Here is a 21141-nt window from a genome sequence, read left to right on the forward strand (position 1 = left end):
GATTCAGGTTTTCTAAGCTCAGAGCTCCTCTCCTGGAACACAACCCATTGTGGGAACCAGAGCTCAGGGAATCAACACAAGAAAATGCTAGTACTCTGCTACTGCTATTGCTATAAAAAACAAAGTCCCCTGTCTCTGACCTCGGAGTCTCAGGCCTTCCTACAGCACCTAGGAAAATGTGGCAGACAAACTTAGCTTGCAAATAAGGTAAAATCTCAGATCCTCCACAAACCTCAACAATATTGTATCACACTTTATGCACCTTATGTCTAATCCCCATAGCAACATTGCAAAGTAGCTATTACCATCCCTCTTTTGCAGATGAGGATAACGAAATTCCAAGAGCTTAAGTAAATTACCCTTAAGTCACATAAACTAAGAGTAGCAAATCTGACTGCATCCACATCCAAAGCCCGGGATCTTTCCACCACAACACAAGATTCCCCAAATAAATTTACCTTAAGTCCTGTGTGGTTTCCAAGTTCCTATGAACAATATCAGCTATTTTTCCCATTAATGGACTAAAATACAAATGCTGATCTGCTAGGCAAGAGGAAAATTCTGAGAGCAGTTTAATATCAAACCTATTAAAGGAAACATACAAAGGAGAACATTAGTATTTACTTTCACTTAAAACACATAATACATAGTTATAAAATTAAAAGCAATCAAAATAGTAACATACTACATAAAATTATTTTTTTCTAAAATGTTGATTATTCTTATAAAAGTAACAAATGGAAACAGTTAAAAAGTCAGATACTGTAGAAATATTTTAAAACGGGGAAAATCACTACAAATTATTTGAATTATTTACTTAATTTTTTTAGATGACAGAACAATTTTGACTCAAGATTACATATTAAGAAATATAAGGCCGGGCGCGGTGGCTCAAGCCTGTAATCCTAGCACTTTGGGAGGCCGAGGCGGGTGGATCATGAGGTCAGGAGATCGAGACCATCCTGGCTAACACGGTGAAACCCCGTCTCTACTAAAAATGCAAAAAATTAGCCGGGCGTGGCGGCGGGCGCCTGTAGTCCCAGCTACTCGGGAGGCTGAGGCAGGAAAATGGCGTGAACCCAGGAGGCGGAGCTTGCAGATCACGCCACCGCACTCCAGCCTGGGCGACTGAGCAAGACTCCGTCTCAAAAATAAAAAAAGAAAGAAAGAAATATAATAGCTGCTATTACAACAGTGCTATGAAAAACTCCAGAATTTTTTTAATAGAAGAAATTTCTTACACAAGAAAATGACAAGACAAAAGAGAGGAAAAAGGAACTGTTATAGATTTTACGACTTTGAATTCACTAAAAAACAAGCACAAGAAAGTTTACAGCAACACATATGTAATAGCAAAAACCTGCAAAAAAACCAAATGTCCATCAAGAGTACAATGGACAAACTGCACATACTCATACAATAGAATAAAATTATGGAATCATACAACATAATAGATAAATCTTTAAAACATACTGAGCAAACTAAACTATAAGGGTACATATTGTTTGGGTGAGCGAGAAGGGACAAGATGGAGGAAGGTGAACAAGATGGAGCAGTCCCTGTTGTTTCCGGGTTCTTCATCACAGATTTTCCCGTGCCCGGGGAAAGAACCAAATCAACTGAGCATGCGCAGAGTGATGTCAAGCTGGGGACACCAAAATTCAAGAAGCCACTCCTACACACATGCCCCAAACTCCTCCCCTTCCAGCTCCCAGGCATAAAAGTCCGCTGCGGTAAGCGCTGGTGTGACTTTGGCACCCGCATTCGTGGACCGGAGAACCTCACCCCAGAGCGCCAGTGTGACTTCCCTGGCCTCCTACACCTGAGGACCAGAGAACCTGGCCTGAGAGTGTGCGCATATTTGCAATAAAAGATTGCCACTTTCTTATGTACTTTGGCCTCATGTTTAATTATTTAGCCCTCCTAAATTAAATTAAACAAAACACATATTATAGGATTTCATTTATATAGAAACCATAATTTACGGTGTTAGACGTCGAGATCCTCTTTGGGTGAGAGGAATAGAAGAGGACATGAAAAGAACTAACGACGTTGTTTCCTGATCTTGGTGCTGTTACATGGAAGTGATCAGTATATTAAAATTCATTGTGCTACATGCTTATGATTAGTGTAATTTTTATACATTATTTTTCTGTAAAGTTTACTTAAAAAGAAACAGAAAAAAACTTGAGACACGGTAATTGTGTACCTTACTCAGTAACTGATTTAAACAAACTGCCTATAAAAAGACCTTTATAAGACAATCAAGAAAATTTGAACACAGACAATGTGGGGAAAAGAAAGAAAGATCAGACTGTTACTGTGCCCATATAGAAAGAAGTAGACATAAGAGACTCCATTTTGTTCTGTATTTGAGATGCTGTTAATCTGTGACCCTACCCCCAACCTTGTCCTTGCAAGAGACATGTGCTGTGGTGACTCAAGGCTTAATGGATTTTGGGCTGTGCAAGATGTGCTTTGTTAAACAAGTGCCTGAAGGCAGCTTGCTGGTTAAAAGTCATCACCATTGTCTTAATCTCAAGTACCCAGGGACACGTATAAGGCCAAATATCGCAGGTACCTCTGCCTAGGAAAGCTAGGTATTGTCCAAGGTTTCTCCCCATGTGATAGTCTGAAATATGGCCTCGCGGGAAGAGAAAGACCTGATCATCCCCCAGTCCGACACCTGTGAAGGGTCTGTGCTGAGGAAGACTAGTACAAGAGGAAAGAAGGCCTTTTGGCGGATGTTGGCAGTTAAGATAAAGAAAAGTATCTGTCTCCTGCTCGTCCCTGGGCAATGGAACATCTCGGTGTAAAACCCGATTGTATGCTTTGTTTACTGAGATAGGAGAAAACCACCTTAGGGCAAAAGGTAGGACTTGCTGGAACAATGCTGCTAAAAGGTTTATGGAGATGTTTGCATATGCACATATCAAGGCACAGCATTTTCCTTTGAACTTATTCATGTCACAGAGATCTTTATCCATATGTCTTCCTGCTAATTTTCTCCCTACAATGATCCTATTGTCCTGCCACTCCCTTATCTTTAAGATAGTAAAGATAATTATCAATAAATACTAAGGGAACTCAGAGACCGGTGCCAGCGTGGGTCCTCTGTATGCTGAGCGCCGGTCCCCTGGGCCCACTTTTTCTTTCTCTGTACTTTGTCTCTGTGTCTCATTTCTTTTCTCAAGTCTCTCATTCCACCTAACAAGAAATGCCCACAGGTGTGGAGGGATAGGCCATCCCTTTAAGACAAGGTACTAGGTAATACTGAAAATTTAAATTTATCAATTTTATTATGTTTTTAAGACACAGTGTCTCACTGTGTTGCCCAGGCTGGACTTGAACATCTAGACTCAAGTGATCCTCCAACCTCAGCATTTTTATTAAAATTTAAAAAAAAATTTTTTTTGTGGGTACATAGTAGGTATATAATATTTATGGGGTACATGAGATATTTTGATACAAGCATGCAATACAAAATAAACACATCATGAAGAATGGAGTATCCTTTCCCTCAGGCATTTATCCTTTGAGTTACAAACAATCCAATTACATTCTAAACTACTTTAAAATGTACAATTAAGGGGCTGGGCACAGTGGCTCACGACTGTAATCCCATCACTTTGAGAGGCCAAGATGGATGGATCACGAGATCAGGGGTTCGAGACCAGCCTGACCAGCATGGTGAAACCCCGTCTCTACTAAAAATACAAAAATTAGCTGGGTGTGGTGGCAGGCGCCTGTAGTCCCAGCTACTCAGGAGGCTGAGGCAGGAGAATCGTTTGAACCCAGGAGGCAGAGCTTGCAGTGAGCCAAGATCATGGCACTGCACTCTAGCTTGGGCGACAGAGCAAGGCTCTGTCTCAAAAAAAAAAAAAATTATATTTATAAAACATAAGTTCATAGATATTTTAGCAAGATCATTGTACTTCTGAGTTATTTTGAAATAAAGAAAAATTTAAAAGAAATGCTTGGCCGGGCGCGGTGGCTCAAGCCCGTAATCCCAGCACTTTGGGAGGCTGAGGTGTGTGGATCACGAGGTCAGGAGATCAAGACCATCCTGGCTAACACGGTGAACGCCGTCTCTACTAAAAAAAATACAAAAAACTAGCTGGGCGAGGTGGCGGGCGCCTGTAGTCCCAGGTACTCAGGAGGCTGAGGCAGGAGAATGGCCTAAATCCGGGAGGCGGAGCTTGCAGTGAGCTGAGATCCGGCCACTGCACTCCAGCCTGGGCTGCAGAGCGAGACTCCGTCTCAAAAAAAAAAAAAAAAAAAAAGAAAGAAATGCTTGATTCACTATAAAATACAATCATACATGTAATTTAATTAATACACTAATTGTAAAACACAAAAGACCACCTATTTTACAAGTGATTTGTTCAAGCTGCATAATACATATAATATATTGTTGCTTTGAAGAGAAATAAAACGTTGTGACCTGTTGTCAACAATGACCAAATTTAACCCCAAAGATCCAATAGATAGATAATTCATACTGTTAGCAAAAGGAATAAGATTACTCTGCTTCCCCTCAATATAGTTATAGGTAGAGAGTATAAAAGACAGATGGGGTTAGCTAATACTATTAAGTTAAAATCACAACTTAGTAGATTAATACAGAATTTCTAAATCTAGAGAACAGCTCTGTCCCTTAATTTAATCCAGCCCACGTAATAAAGGCCTACAGAGTTTACCAGTATATGTCTATAAGTATTTATTATAGTTTAAACTTTAAGAGGCAATATGTTAAAAATATTTTAAAAACCAGAATGGTCACTCTTCTCTATCTACAAATAGCCTGTTGTTTCTACTTCATCTTAGTCAGGTCTTTCCTGTCTGGTTTCTATTTGATTTAGAGGGACAGTTGCTCTGTAGTTTTTAATATCTTCCTATCTCTTCCTCACCCTGATTTTTTTCTTTCCTCCCTAACATGTGCCTTATTCCAGTAACAATAGACTACAATCATCCGGAATTCCGAGATTAAAAAATTCAAAGTTTTCAGAAATAGATGAAGATTTCCCAAAATGAGTCTGCTATTATCTCAGCCCTTTTATAAAGAACTTCTGATATATAATTAGAGAATAAATTTCTCTATACTCACAAGATTTCCCATTTTTCTAAAGGATTATCAAGTATGGCAACATGCTAATAATAGAGCTGTGTATAGTATAGGAAATATATCTGAATTACTACTGTCCACAGCAGTGGACCTGAAACTCACTTTCTTTAAAAAGCTTCTAAGTCACCTATAAGCTCTGATCATTGCCTCTCCATAAAAATGGAGCAACAGGCAAGCAGCGACAGATGCTCCTCAACAGTGTTAAATGGCCTTCCTCTCTACTAAACTAGGGTATCCTTTTTTCTCCTTTCCTGGCTCCTGCACTTCTAGGTTTTTATTGATAGCCAATTAATCAAGAATCTTTCCTTTCCGAAGTATTCTTTTAGAAAAGAAGATTCAAAAAGGCTAGTTCATGAATAGCTGTGACTCTATCTTATTTATATTTCAACTAATTACATGCGTGGAAAAGTATACAATTCCCCACTCTTAAAGAGGGAAAATATGAAATACTTTCTTTTCTCTCTTAAAGAATACACAGCCAGGCATGGTGGCTCATGCACACAACCCCAGCACTTTGTGAGGCCAAGAAGGAAGGATTGCTTGAGCCGAAGAGTTCAAGACCAGCCTGGGCAACATGTCAAGACCCTGTCTCGTAAAAAAAAAAAAAGGAGAGAGACAGAAAAAGAGAGGAAAAAAAAAGAAAGAAAAAAGAAAAGACATGGCCAGGAGCGGTGGTTCACGCCTGTAATCCCAGCACTTTGGGAGGCTGAGGCAGATGGATCACAAGGTCAGGAGTTCAAGATCAGCCTGGCCAAGATGGTGAAACCCCATCTCTACTAAAAATACAAAAAACTAGCCCGGCGTGCTGGTGGGTGCCTATAATCCCAGCTACTCAGGAGGCTGAGGCAGAGAATTGCTTGAACCCAGGAGGCAGAGGTTGCAGTGAGCCGAGACCACGCCACGGCACTCCAGCCTGGGCGATAGAGTGAGACTCTGTTCCCCCCTGCACCACCCCCCCCCCAAAAAAATACACAATCAAAAACTTTAAAATGAAACTGAATTTAAACACATTTTTTTCAATGAAGTTTGACAGGCATCAGCTCCCTGCTCTTTTCCTTCAAGATTTCACTCTGTTAACCATTAAAAGGATAACCCTGACCCTCAAGATGAACCCAGGGTACTTGCCTTTCTAACCTTCTCCATGCTTCTGTAACTAGTGCTTCAACTAGTGGGTCGTGGGACTCACCAGCAAACCTTAATAAAAAAGAAAGAAAGAAAGAATCCTCCATATATAATCATTTTAAAATCATTAAAAACATATGCAGTAAGAATTATAATGCAAAAGTGAAACTCAAGTTATTTTCCTTTTATATAGGCAGTCCTTATTTCTGGTCCACTCTTATTTCAGTATTCTGATTTTTTGCTACAGCCTAATAAACATCTATACTTTATCCCATGCCTTCTCACTCTTTTATCTGCTCATTTCAATACCCATGCCACTGACCAATGATAATGTTCAACAATATGTTTACGGTAAAAGTACATATAATATGTCTTTGTTCCGATTTAAATATTTTTGGCCAGGCATGTTGATTCACACCTGTAATCCCAGCACTTTAGGAGGCCGAGGCAGGTGGATCACTTAAGGTCAGGAGTTCGAGACCAGCCTGGGCAACATGGTGAAACCCCATCTCTACTAAAAATACAAAAATTAGCTGGGCGTGGTGACATGTGCCTGGAATCCCAGCTACTCAGGAGGCTAAGGCAAGAGAATTGCTTGAACCCCGGAGGTAGAGGTTGCAGTGAGCTGAGACTACACCACTGCACTCCAGTCTCGGTGACAGAGTGAGACTCCATCTCATACATAAATAAATAAAATATTTTTATAAGAAAATGTTTGTGGGAGGCCAAGACGGGCGGATCACGAGGTCAGGAGATCGAGACCATCCTGGCTAACATGGTGAAACCCAGTCTCTACTAAAAAATACAAAAAATTAGCCAGGCACAGTGGTGGGCACTTGTAGTCCCAGCTACTCCGGAGGCTGAGGCACGAGAATGGGGTAAACCCGGGAGGCGGAGCTTGTAGTGAGCTGAGATCCGGCCACTGCACTCCAGCCTGGGCGACAGAGCGAGACTCCGTCTCAAAAAAAAATAAAATGTTTAAAAAAAAAAAAAAGCCGGCCGGGCGCGGTGGCTCAAGCCTGTAATCCCAGCACTTTGGGAGGCCGAGACGGGCGGATCAGGAGGTCAGGAGATCGAGACCATCCTGGCTAACATGGTGAAACCCCGTCTCTACTAAAAAATACAAAAAACTAGCTGGGTGAGGTGGCAGGCGCCTGTAGTCCCAGCTACTCGGGAGGCTGAGGCAGGAGAATGGCATAAACCCGGGAGGCGGAGCTTGCAGTGAGCTGAGATCCGGCCATTGCACTCCAGCCCGGGCAATTGAGCGAGACTCCGTCTCAAAAAAAAAAAAAAAAAAAAAAGCTAATAGTCACCAATCACCTTATTCATAAAACTTCAAGCATCCCCTTCAAGTACCTCAGAGAAAACAACTTTGTAACCTGAGAAAGACCACCAAAAAATATGGAATCATCCTTTTTTAGTTTAACATCAATCCCCAATATAAGCCTTAAGCCCCTTTCCTATAAATGCTAATTCTCTTACAAAACCAACTTACACATCTCTAACTTACGTAATGCTGATATTTACAGCCATTTAAATAACCCTTGAAGGTTGGGTCATCACGTGAGAAAACTGCTCTTTTTCACCAGTGAGACTAATAAACAGATTAGGTGTAACTTTTTTGTGTTTTTCCCCCTTGTACAACTGCTGAAGCCTTCATTCAGGGAACCCAGTTCTTTTGAAGGCTGGATTTCCTTGCAAAGAACACATTTCTTATTTTATGTTCTCCTTTTTTCTTTGCTCTCTTCATTTGTTTTTTCTTCACAAATTCCAAAACTGGAATATAATATTTCTTTTTTTTTTTTTTTTTTTTTTTTGAGACGGAGTCTCACTCTGTCACCCAGGCTGAAGTGCAGTGCCTGGATCTCAGCTCACTGCAAGCTCCGCCTCCCGGGTTTACGCCATTCTCCTGTCTCAGCCTCCCGAGTAGCTGGGACTACAGGCGCCGGCCACCTCGCCAGACTAGTTTTTTGTATTTTTTAGTAGAGACGGGGTTTCACCGTGTTAGCCAGGATGGTCTCGATCTCCTGACCTCGTGATCCGCCCATCTCGGCCTCCCAAAGAGCTGGGATTACAGGCTTGAGCCACCGCGCCCGGCTGGAATATAATATTTCTTAACATTTATCTCTTGAGTTTTTCCTTAGACACCAAGGAAGCCCCTTTTTACGTAACACCTATCAGTCATCCACATAATTTGTACAATTTTGTTATCAAATATAAATGACTCTACAAAATCTTTTTTTTTTCAGACGGAGTCTCGCTCTGTCGCCCAGGCTGGAGTGCAGTGGCCGGATCTCAGCTCACTGCAAGCTCCGCCTCCCGGGTTCACGCCATTCTCCTGCCTCAGCCTCCCGAGTAGCTGGGACTACAGGCGCCCGCCACCTCGCCCAGCTAGTTTTTTGTATTTTTTAGTAGAGACGGGGTTTCACCGTAGTAGCCAGGATGGTCTCGATCTCCTAATCTCGTGATCCCCCCCGTCTCGGCCTCTCAAAGTGCTGGGCTTACAGGCTTGAGCCACGGCGCCCGGCCTACAAAATCATTTAATTTTTTTCCTTTTTTAAAGAGCTATTATTGAGAAACAACCTATTGTAACAATACTCCCTAGAAAACATATCTGCCATCCATTTAATTACAAGAACCAGATGGCAAACAAGTTATCACAGACACAATTTACTAATTACTGATTGTTATTAGGCATTAATTATTATTATTATTATTATTATTATTATTATTATTATTATTTTGGAGACAGAGTCTTGATCTGTTGCCCATACTGGAGTGTAGTAGGGTGATCTCGGCTCACTGCAACCTCTACCACCTGGATTCAAGAGATTCCCTTGCCTCAGCCTCCCGAGTAGCTGGGATAACAGATGCCCGCCATCATGCCCGGCTAATTTTTATATTTTTAGTAGAGACGGGGTTTCACCATGTTGGCCAGGCTGGTCTTGAACTCCAACCTCAGGTGATCCACCCACCTCAGCCTCCCAAAGTGCTGGGATTACAAGCGTGAGCCATCACACCCAACCGGCATTAATCTTAAATCCAACTGCTTACCTACTATATTCTCTTCTGCAGCCAACCACATTTTTACAAAATTCCACAATAATCCAATTTCAAATGCCCAAAGTTAACAATAGTATTACAGTTGTTAAAGGAGAATCCCTTGAACCTGGGAGGCGGAGCTTGCAGTGAGCCAAGATAGCGCCACTGTACTCCAGTCTGTCGACAGAGAGAGACCCTGTCTCAAAAAAACAAATTAGATTATCAGGAAAACTACTGGGGGGAAAATTATCTTTCATTTTAAAGAGATTTTTAGGCCGGGCGCGGTGGCTCACGCCTGTAATCCCAGCACGTTGGGAGGCGTGCGGATCGCGAGGTCGGGAGATAGAGACCATCCTGGCTAACACATGGTGAAACCCCATCTCTACTAAAAATACAAAAAATTAGCCGGGTGTGGTGGCAGGCGCCTGTAGTCCCAGCGACTCGGAAAGCTGAGGCAGGAGAATGACGTGAACCTGGGAGGTGGAGCTTGCAGTGAGCTGAGATCTTGCCACTGCACTCCAGCCTGGGCGACACAGACTCCTCAAAAAAATAAAAATAAAAAATAAAATAAAAATAAAGAGATTTTTAGAAAATTAAAATATAAACTAAATAATCATTTCCATAAAATATAAAAGGAAATTACTTACCGCTGTGTGATGTGTAACACATTCACCAGGGTATCGTCATTCATTAATTTGAATTTATTTGTAGCTAAATTATGAAGAGTAAGAAATTGAGGATGGTCTCTGACATACTCAACATTTTTTAACAGGCTGGTCTTCTGCTTTTGAAGCTTCCAAAGCATATCAAATGCACATCCCACTTGCTTTTCTGAAAGTATGGCTTTGTTTCTTTCAATAAAATCAAATATTTGCTCCTCATCTGTACACTTATTCATCTGAATAATTAGTGGTTCACAACTGATGGGTCGAAATTGAAACACTCTCCAGGAGAATGGACAAATAGCTCTTAGACGAAGCATATCTGTAACCAATGAGTCTAGGAAAACAGGTGTTTTTTTTCATTTACATCACAAGTTTTCTTAGGTAAACAAAACCATCTGCAACTAGTCGTCAGGTGCAATAAGCAGGGATACAAAGAACTGTTTTTCCTTCATGTATTTTGCTTCCATTACGATGACTGTAAACCCATTCCAATATACAGCTTCTATAAAAGAATTGGTTTAACATGGTTATGCTTACATCATTAACATCAAAATGATTTCAAAATTCAAATTAAAGTAATACATTTTTTCTGCATTAACTAAAGACTTTTTCTTAGTCTAAACCAGATAGCAGAATTTGATCCAAAAATAAATGTCCAGAAAAAGGGCTTCTTTCTGCACTCCATTTTAAAAGTGTTTTAAATCTGACATTTACATAGTTTTCAAATTTACCATAAAAGGAAAAAAAGAAAAGCTCACAAACTCAGAGCTGTCTTTTCGAAAAAGAGGAAAATTGTTTAAAATGAATAATCACCTTTAAAGTGTCTTAAAAGTGTATGCATTAATTCAGAGACTTTTTTTTTTTTTTTTTACATTTTTCAGAAGTATGGTCTCTGGTTCATCCTGGCTAACACGGTGAAACCCCGTCTCTACTAAAAATACAGAAAAAGTAGCCGGGCATGGTGGCGAGCGCCTGTAGCCCCAGCTACTCAGGAGGCTGAAACAGGAGAATGGCGTGAACTCGGGAGGCGGAGCTTGCAGTGGACCCCTGGCTGCTGCACTCCAGGCTGGGCGACAGAGCAAGACTCCACTCCGTCTCAAAAAAAAAAAAAAAAAAAAAAAAAGAAGAAGTATGGTCTCTGGTTTATTTGCTTTCAGGATAATTTCTTGCTCCTTTTTCGTGTGCCCTTAAAGAGCTCAAATAATTCCTTCCTGAAGAAAATAAATAAATAAATAAAATAAGTCATACAAGTTAATCATTACTGGCCTTGGATAGGTTTTAACCAATAAACGAGACAATTAAAGCACTAATCAAGAAATACTAAGAAATTAAGTAATGTTTCAAGTCATGCTGAAACAATAAAAGAACTAAAGATAATTATGAAAAAGAATAATTCGTTTTTAAAATATGCTATAAATGCTTACATTTATAATTGAGAAGTAATGCTTAGAAAAGCGGGGACTAAAGTCATATAATCTCATACTTCTGCAACATGTTACCATTTACAAAGAACGTTTGAAACACATTATCTCATTAAATTCCCTCAGCTAACCTTCCAGGTCGATATTATTTCAATTTTACAGATAAGGAAAAGCAGGTTCAAAAAGGTTTAAAAAATTGTGCTAGTACTAGTGAAGCAGGGACTACAACCCAGTTCTTTCCACTTGAACAGCCTCATTACACCAACAAATCAACACTGTATCACTAAAAGCATGTCTCAGACTCCTCTCCACGGCTATGCCAAACAGTCTGTTCACAAGAAAAAACGACGCGACAGCACAGGCTATTTTGTGGCAAGCAGTACAGCATCCTGACCTAAGCTGACCTGCACACATCCGCACAAGAAATCCATGCACAAATCAAAGCTTTCCTCAAGATACTATATCCATCCACTGAGCCGCTCAAAGTGGAGGCAGCTCAAAGGTTAGCATAGAAAGGTGTCGAGTCCCCAGTTTCGCCCCAACTGAATGACCTTTTAAGGCAGGAACTTAACTACAGGAGGGGCCTCGGGACCACAAGGGGTATTCTCTGCGCCGGGCATACAGGAGAGCTGAATGACTGAAAGAATGTGGTCTCAGCCCTGCCCTAGTCCATCCGCACTTCAGAGAACCCAATATCCCTAAGGGAGGCTCTGTATCTAAACCGAACCCTCTGTCGCCAGCCCGAAAACGTGCTGGGTGGGAAAAGAAAAACAGCCGCTGCGACACGGTCCCGACTTGCCAGCAAGGTTTTCCCTCGGCGCGCCGCAAATTTTCTGGAGTATCCTGGGGTTATGCAGGCTCAGAAGTCAGGGTTATTCCTGGTCCCAACACGGAACGCGACAGGGTCGGTTTCTCGCCCAACCCTCATATCAAAGGGTTTATAACCTTTCCTCGAGAGACATGACCTTTCCCATGAGACCTTGCCCCCAAACCAGGAAAAAATGTCCTGCTGGCGGAGCGTGCACTGCGGAAGTCAAGCACTACATATCCCAGGGGGCGTCGCGGTGAGGTGGGTGAAATGGACGTCGCACACGAATTTTGGGGGGAATTCTGGGCATTGTAGTTCCTCATTGAGGGAGGCTCTAGCGCAGATGGTTTAAGCTGTTGAAGATACAAGTCGTTAGGCTATTCTCTACTATCTGAGGTTTTTCTCCTAGTCTTTGGAGGCCTAATACTTTAATAATATACACAAAAATATACTTAGGAAAATGAAATTTAAAAATGTAAACATGGAAGAGACACGTACAGATTTTTCTTATTTTTTTTTAGCGTATACGACATAACTCTGTCGAGTAGCTTTGAAAGTATGCATACTCTTACTCTCAATTTCTGCACTTATGTCGTGGATAGGTACCAGTTCTCAGAACATATTTTTTTTTTACTTATCATGGTATTTTAATCGTCCCAAGATTTTACACTTGACACTTAAAAAAAAAATACCACTAATAAATAACCAAAGTGGAATGCTTACCAAAGTTACAACAGACATAATTTTCAGCTGATAATCACTACAACAGAGTAAGACTCTAAAGGCACCAAACTGATATTTGTTGGAATATGCTGTGAAACGTTCTTATTATGTGGGTTACAGAGGAGGCTCTTGGTTTATGTGGTCACAGTTATCGTCATAAAACCAGTTTTAGCACAATTTTCTTTTCTTTTCTTTTTTGAGACAGGGTCTCACTCTGTCTCCCAGGTTGGAGTGCAGTAGTGCGATCTCGGCTCACTGCAACCTCCGCCTCTTGGGTATAACCGATTCTCCTGCCTCAGCCTCACAAGTAGCTGAGACTACAGGTGCGCACCACCATGCCTGGCTAAATTTTTGTAGTTTTCGTAGCAACAGGGTTTCTCCACGTTAACCAGGGTGATCTCGAACTCCTGGGCTCAAGCAATCCACCCACCTCAGCCTCCCAAAGTGCTTTGGGTTACAGGCATGAGCCACCTTGCCCAGCCTAAATTTTCAATAGTTGTGACAGTCTATGCAAGATGTTGAGGCATGCCCCCCATGGAAAAAATTTAAAACTTGAAGACTTCCTTCTAGAATTTCCAGTAACCGATACATATTTATTCTGACATTTCTGAAAACAGAGTGAAAAGAAATTGAATAGGTGCTGGCATTCATCTGACGTATCAGGTTTACTTTATGACTGACTAGTCTTAATACTCCTAGATTTCGGTGTGTAGAGGCAGCAGAATATTTTAAATTTGTTCAAGTAGAATATGGGAAAAATTAGAGTCAAATGAGAATACATTTTTTTGTCTACTGTCAGTAACCTTCAATTAACCATGAAGACATAGGGAATGGTTAAGCCGTCAAAATTAAAATTGTTTGTTTGTTTGTTTGTTTTTTGAGATGGGGTCCGGGTCTGTTACCCAGGCTGGAGGACAGTGGCCCAATCTCGGCACACTGCAACCTCCACCTCCTGGGTTCAAGCAATTCCTCTGCCTCAGCCTCCCAAGTAGCTGGGACTACAGGCATGTGCCACCATGCCCAGCTAATTTTTGTATTTTTAGTAGGGAAGGTGTTTCACCATGTTGATCAGGCTGGTCTCAAACTCCTGACCTCAGGTGATCCCCCAGCCTTAGCCTCTCAAATTGCTGGGATGACAAGCGTGAGCCACTGCACCTGGCCTGATTGGATTTCTTCATTAAAAACTTGATTGGTCATTTGACTTCCTTTCTGGCTAGCCTGCTAAGACATAGACATAGTCTCTGATAGCTGCATCTTAAAAAAAAAATAAAAAATAAAAAAGACAAAGAAAAAGAAAAAAAGAAAAGTTAACTTTCATTTGAAGTCTTGTAAAATTTCCTAGCTTTCATAGGTTGCCAATATTTACATGGTGGAATATTGTCCACTTCACTTTTTGGTTTGGAGATGAACATTTACTCATTAAAACATTGTTTCCCTCAACCAAAGAGCCATGGTTTTGAGATCTGATACCAATGATGTCCTTGTGAGTTTTATTGCTCTTCCTTTCAAGTTTTTTTTCTCAATTACAGGTACAACCAATCCCACGGCTTGCTTGGTGATTTGTAGCATCTCTGCAATGCACCAAGGGGTATTTTTTTCATCATCTACTGGACTGCAAATTATAGCTCTCAGTGTGTGGAAATAGCCACTTGCTTCTTTATGTCTGTAGTGCAATCGCAAGAGCAATAGGTTCAGGACCTATTACTATGTTTTCTAGGTCTTCTAGACTCAGTCACTGATATTGGTTTGCTTTATCAACTTCATCGTCTTAAGAGACCACAAAGTAGGCCGGGCGCGGTGGCTCAAGCCTGTAATCCCAGCACTTTGGGAGGCCGAGACGGCGGATCACGAGGTCAGGAGATCCAGACCATCCTGGCTAAACGGTGAAACCCCGTCTCTACTAAAAATACAAAAACTAGCTGGGCGAGGTGGCGGGCGCCTGTAGTCTCAGCTACTCGGGAGGCTGAGGCAGGAGAATGGCGTAAACCCGGGAGGCGGAGCTTGCGGTGAGCTGAGATCCGGCCACTGCACTCCAGTCCGGGCGACAGAGCAAGACTCCGCCTCAAAAAAAAAAAAAAAAAAAAAGAGACCACAAAGTAGGCAGAGTTAGAAAGCAGCAACAGCACATCACATCTCTGTGAGTAAAACCAAGGAGATGCACCCTGAAAACTGTTGCTCTAGCCAAGCCGTAAAAATTACAACACAGGGTGGGTGTGGTGGCTCACGCCTGTAATCCCAGTACTTTGGGAGGCCAAGGTGGGGGAATCACGAGGTCAGGAGTTTGAGACCAGCCTGGCCAATATGGTGAAACCCCATCTCTACTAAAAAAAAAAACAAAACAAAACAAAAATTATCCAGGCATGGCAGCGCATGCCTGTAGTCCCAGCTACTTGGGAGGTTGAGGCAGAAGAATCACTTGAACCCGGGAGGCAGAGGTTGCAGTGAGCCAAGATCGCACCACTGCACTCCAGCCTGGGCAACAGAGCAAGATTCTGTCTCAACAACAACAACAAAATCACACCACAATACATTTTAAAATGAAATAAATTATATTCCTACTAATTAGTGTCACTTTCATCTTAGCTTCCAATTTTGGCATTAATATTTATATCAGCCAGGCCAGGAACCGTGGCTCACGCCTGTAATCCCAGCACTTTCGGAGGACAAGGCAGGCAGATCACCTGAGGTCGGGAGTTGTAGACCACCTTGGCCAACATGACAAAACCCTGTCTCTACTAAAAAATACAAAAAAAAAAAAAAAAAAAAAAATTAGCCGGGCATGGTAGCACGCACCTGTAGTCCCAGCTACTCAGGAGGCTGAGGCAGGAGAATCGCTTGAACCCGGGAGGTGGAGGTTGCAGTGAGCCAAGATCGCACCACTGCACTCCAGCCTGGGCAGCAGAGTGAGACTCTGTCTCAAAAATAAAAATTACATCAGTCAAACATGATCATAAGTCAAAAATATATCATTAACAAAAAGCACTTGGCACTTAACAGGTAATTGAAAAATGTCACCCTCCCCACCCTCATTTTTTCTAAAATCTTAGCTGCAGTAAATACTGAATTGTCCTCCCCATCCACCTTTCACGGGGTGGGAGGTAAATCACGTTTAATGTGAACAAGAGACAAAAAGAAAAACCCTTTAGGTACTTGCCTACCCCCCACGTTTGCTGCTCCAAAGGAAAACCTGCTCTATTCAGTTTTGTTTTCCCACCACTGAGGCAAGCCCTCCTTCCACACTATGAAGACATAAATTACCAACACCAGGTGAAGCCTGACCACTGCAATAATGGTCACTAAAAGGTACTGTCTTCAGGGGACATTAACATCAGACTTGGGAGAAGTAATCTATAGGAAAAATTTAACCCCACAGGAACATTAACCATAAACCCTGCAAAAAGGAAAAAAATCTTGAAAGTCATGGCCAGAACACCGACAGAGTTGGGCTCCATGGCAGCGACTCCATGATTGGCAGAGCCTGTGGGAGTCCACCATCATCTGTCAGTATGTCCAGTGGTCCATGCCTCAGAGCTCACACCGAGCCTGTACCGAACCTCATGCCTGTAGCAAATGATGCCAATGCAGCAAATGCAATTGGGTGCTGAGACACGTCTAGCTTCTGGACGCTCACTTTCTGACAGCTGGCATCCCACGCTTTTTTTTTTTTTTTTTTTTAAACAGCGTTACTGAGATTTAATTTACATCCCATAAAATTCACCCATTTAAAGTGTACAATTCAATGGCTTTTTAGTATATTCACAGAGCTGAGAAACTATCGCTAACATTTAGAACATTTTCTCTTTTTTTTTCTCGCTCTGTCGCCCAGGCTGGAGTGCAGTGGCCGGATCTCAGCTCACTGCAAGCTCCGCCTCCCGGGTTTACACCATTCTCCTGCCTCAGCCTCCCGAGTAGCTGGGACTACAGGCGCCCGCCACCTCGCCCGGCTCATTTTTTTTGTATTTTTTAGTAGAGACGGGGTTTCACCGTGTTAGCCAGGATGGTCTCAATCTCCTGACCTCGTGATCCGCCCGTCTGGGCCTCCCAAAGTGCTGGGATTACAGGCTTGAGCCACCGCGCCCGGCCCCTAGAACATTTTCATAACTCCAAAAAGAAACCCTGTAACCATTAGCCGTCACTCCCCATGTCTCCCTCACCCCCTCCTGTCCTCCAATACTCTAGACAACCACCAATCCCAGACAATAATTTTGTACAGCAGTGATTTGGGTTGCTTGGAACTAGATCAACTGATAATAGATCTGAGATGAAGGTAATCTGAATGCACAGCATAGAAGGAGTTTTCAAACAAATGTGAGAAAAACAGAGATGAAACAGCATGAGCCGAGTCATTGCCTTCCAGTCAAAAAACACCAGGAACACATATAGTTAAACAAAGTTGGGTTTATTGACTGGTTGCAATGAAGTAGGCTAAGATTTGGGATGATTTTGTCACACAGCAAAAAATAACTAACACAAACAAGAAGGAATAGACTGATTATGTTCAGTCGTTTTCCTCCTTGGAGGCCAAGGAGGGCGGATCACCTGAGGTCGGGAGTTTGAGACCAGCCTGACCATCATGGAAAAATCCCGTCTCTACTAAAAATACAAAAAATTAGCCGGGCTAGTCTGTGACCCAGGGGTTGGGGACCCCTTTTTTAAGGTATTGCAGAATTGTTCCTTCCCAACCCCAGCAAAGGGTAAATCCGTTTAATCTCTGAACTGTCTAAAGATGAATATGCTGCTGCTCTCCTGCAATAAAGGGCAATGACTTAAAAGGGGTGGGGGTGGAGAGGCAGAAATGTCCTCTGTTTTACTGCTGTGTAAAAGTGGTCAAGCCCCTTAGATGCACCACATGCCTGATGTTGATAATTAATTTACCTGATGCAAATAAGTGAAAAATTTAAATGATCATCATTTACGTTGCCTTTAAACGACAGAACAATTTAAGTTCTCTAGTTAGCTAGTTCCTTTAAAACACTTCCCACATCCCTACCAGAATGGCTGCCAATCCCTCCCGCCCAAACAGCAATGGTTATTTATTTCTAACATAATCCGGTAACCCTTGCCCCTTAAAATAATTAAATAATATATACCATATTTTCTCTAGAAGGCACTAGATTTGGCATGAAAAGACTTGCTTTGGTATTCAAGAACAGTGTTTGAGGAGGAGGCATTTATCTTCCCTGAGCCTCAATTTCTTTATCTGTAAAACTACATAGAACACCAAAGCTCTTTGTAATTTCTTCCTCTTTCCTCAAACAACACTTTGCTTATTACTGCGTTTTTAGAACTTGTATCCTAGCGTTAAGGGGAAGCTTAACCCGAAGCTCCATGAAGGTAGGCCTTCCTTTCTGATAACCTAGCGTAAGATCAGTAAATGTTTATTAAACGGGGCACTTTATTTCACGAAGGATATGGCATTGGTTACAAACGTTCCCAGTCAACGGATCCACAAAGCATTACGCTACCTATCAACTAGGTATCTAAAAGGCACCAAAATCCTAGAAGTCCTAGGAGGGCGTGGTGACGCAAGCAGGTGAACGCTGGCAGACGCCGACAACCCACTCCCGACGCGCTTCCGGTGCGACGCTGTCTCTCCACGCCAGGACTGAGTTGTGGGGGAGGGAGGCGGTTAGCGGGGTTTAGCGCCTTTTCTGGCGGCGGTAGATTTGAAGCGCTTCAAAGGACCGTACCCAGAGAAGAGGAAAACTCTACCGGTGCAGGTAAGTGGTGTGAGGCTCATGTTGTTCTGGTGGCGTCATTTCAGCAGTCCCTGGGTACGAAAGCGGGAAGGGCCTGGGAAGAGGGGCGGAGCCGGTGCGGCTGACCGGGCCGAGTTAACCGTCTTTCCCTCGAGGTATCGGGGCTGCTTGGGCCCAGTGGAGGTCCCTGAGGACCGCAGCAGTGCCTTTGCCGCTGTTGCAGTAGGAGAAGGCTTGCAGTGGAGCCCTGGGGCCTGGGGACGGTCCTTTCTCTGCCAGCCCCCGCCCTCCCCACTCAGGCGCACACCTCCCTCACTGACGCATTTTGCCGCACAAGCTGTAACATGGCGGCAGCGACTGCGGCCTGAACTCTAGGGAGCCGGGTTGATTTTTAAAGCTTCAAAATCCTAAGACTGAGCACTGTTGCGGGGTAGGTGGCGGGACTGGTGGGGAAGGGGGAGACAAAACCTGACGTCCTGTCAGGCTAGGGTTGGAGAGTGACGGGTGAAGAGCCTTGAATCACGGGGATTAAAATTGAAGACTAGCTTTCCTCCTCTTTCGACCTTTTCCTCTTACAGCACAGTGGCTGTCGTGCAGTTAAGTGGCAGAGGCCACTTTGTTAAGCATTTTTGTAAAACTCAAGTCCAGGGTCTTGAGCTCTCGCGAAGTTCTCCCTTGTTTGGGAGGAGCTGTGAGCCGCTCAGGCCTTTTGGAAGGAGATAATTACTCTTTAGGAGGAAGGTGATGATTTCGGATCTCAGTATGCCTGAAGAGGAAGTATGCTAATTTGGCTCTTGTTTAGTCTTTCTTTTTTTTTTTTTGGAGATAGAGAGTCTCGCTCTGTCGCCTAGGCTGGAGTGCAGTGGAGCGATCTCGGCTCACTGCAACCTCCGCCTCCCGGGTTCAAGTGATTCTTCTGCCTCAGCCTCCCAAGTAGCTGGGACTACAGGCACGTGCCACCATGCCCGGCTAATTTTTTGTGTTTTTAGTAGAGACGGGTTTTCACCGTGTTAGCCAGGATGGTCTCGATCTCCTGACCTCGTGATCCTCCCACCTCGGACTTCCAAAGTACTGGGATTACAGGCGTGAGCCACCGCGCCCGGCCGGCTCATGTTTAGTCTTAAGGAGCAAAGTCTAGATGTGCTGGCAAGGAGTATGCACAGTCGTTTTGGAAATGCTATAAAAGCACCATTTTGTACATTGATTTTAATTTCTTCCCACGATAGCACTTGTTGTGTGTAACCAAAATTTTGCGGTAGTGAACACAAATACAAAAGTATTTGCTTTTGTAGTTTGGTACTAACGTAGTTGTCCAAAGAACAATTAGATGTTTCAGAAATTAGGGGGGCCTGATATTAACTTTCAGTAGCTAAAACCAGGAAAAAAGAGAGAGAGTGTGTGTGTGTGTGTGTCGGTTACACACATGTTTTTGTCTTGTGTGTTCCCATTTGGTAACAGGATGACCAATAATTGCTACTTCGTAACAATGACGGGTGGAGGAGTGAACATTTTGTAAATTTTGAAATCGAGCTATAAAATCCGGAAAAGATACATTTAGAATGGCTGCTTCTCTCATGTTTTTAATATATCCTGAAAATTTACCCGTTTTAGCACTCCCTTTTTTTTTACGTTACCCAATTGGGACGGAATTATTTCTATAACAAATTACATGGTTCTGTGTCTTAAACAAGAGTTCATTGTGCATTGTTTCACTGTTTCTTTATGATTCAGAATTATTGATGCTCCGAGATCCTATAGGGTCTTGTAGGATTCTGCACATTTGAATTGTTGCGTTTCTTTCTTAAGGCTTTTGTCTTCTCTCCTGGCAGTTGTCAGGGTTGCCTTCCCCTGCTGTCAGGAGTGTGTAAGTATGTAAACTTACTAGGTTAGAAAAATACGGACTTTCTGGCCCAATCATCTTTCTGAGCTTCAGTTTCTTCACTTACCTGCCAAATGACATTTTGATCTCCACATTCCAGCAACTATGGACTTGAAAATTAAATACTCAGTTTCGTTAAAATTGTGTGTGAAATTGACTTTCATTAACTCAGTGGTTCCTTTATGAATGAAGAGTGTTCATTGCATTTATTTTTAACCATGTAGTCGATGTACTGTGATGCTTATTGTGGTCTTGCAGTATTGGTGGCTTCTGTATTTTTTTTTTTTTTTTTTGAGACGGAGTCTCACTCTGTCGCCTGGGCTGGAGTGAGTGGCCGGATCTCAGCTCACTGCAAGCTCCGCCTCCCGGGTTTACGCCATTCTTCTGCCTCAGCCTCCCGAGTAGCTGGGGACTAGCTGCCACCTCGCCCGGCTAGGTTTTTTTTTTTTTTTTTGAGACGGAGTCTCGCTCTGTCGCCCAGGCTGGAGTGCAGTGGCCGGATCTCAGCTCACTGCAAGCTCCACCCCCCGGGAGTCTCGCTCTGTCGCCCAGGCTGGAGTGCAGTGGCCGGATCTCAGCTCACTGCAAGCTCCACCCCCCGGGTTTACGCCATTCTCCTGCCTCAGCCTCCCGAGTAGCTGGGACTACAGGCGCCCT

The 21141-nt window shown here is 42.9% G+C and overlaps 2 protein-coding genes across 10 annotated transcripts in view; one reads left to right on the top strand and one right to left on the bottom strand.

The window, feature by feature from the left end:
- Positions 1–12426, bottom strand: part of FASTKD1 (FAST kinase domains 1) — a 69516-nt gene extending 57090 nt beyond the window's left edge. For 5 of the 6 annotated variants that reach the window (XM_023189685.1, XM_023189686.1, XM_023189689.1 and 2 more), the window contains exons 1-4: positions 12175–12426; positions 9937–10456; positions 6251–6319; positions 459–584 (exon numbers count right to left, since the gene is read on the bottom strand). In XM_023189685.1, coding sequence (XP_023045453.1) covers positions 459–584; positions 6251–6319; positions 9937–10271 — 530 coding nt within the window. In that variant the 5' untranslated portion in view covers positions 10272–10456; positions 12175–12426. The remainder of the gene's footprint in view (positions 1–458; positions 585–6250; positions 6320–9936; positions 10457–12174) is intronic. The other variant, XM_023189687.1, reaches the window with a different exon arrangement.
- A 6049-nt stretch (positions 12427–18475) lies between these two features.
- Positions 18476–21141, top strand: part of PPIG (peptidylprolyl isomerase G) — a 51827-nt gene continuing 49161 nt past the window's right edge. The window contains exon 1 of one of the 4 annotated variants that reach the window (XM_023189681.1): positions 18476–18626. The gene's annotated coding sequence lies outside the window, so the exon portion shown is untranslated. Of the gene's footprint in view, positions 18627–18733; positions 19036–21141 lie in introns of those variants that run through there. The other 3 variants (XM_023189680.1, XM_023189683.2, XM_023189682.2) reach the window with 3 other exon arrangements.

The sequence above is a fragment of the Piliocolobus tephrosceles genome, chromosome 11 (genome assembly GCF_002776525.5).
Source record: "Piliocolobus tephrosceles isolate RC106 chromosome 11, ASM277652v3, whole genome shotgun sequence".
NCBI lineage: Eukaryota > Metazoa > Chordata > Mammalia > Primates > Cercopithecidae > Piliocolobus > Piliocolobus tephrosceles.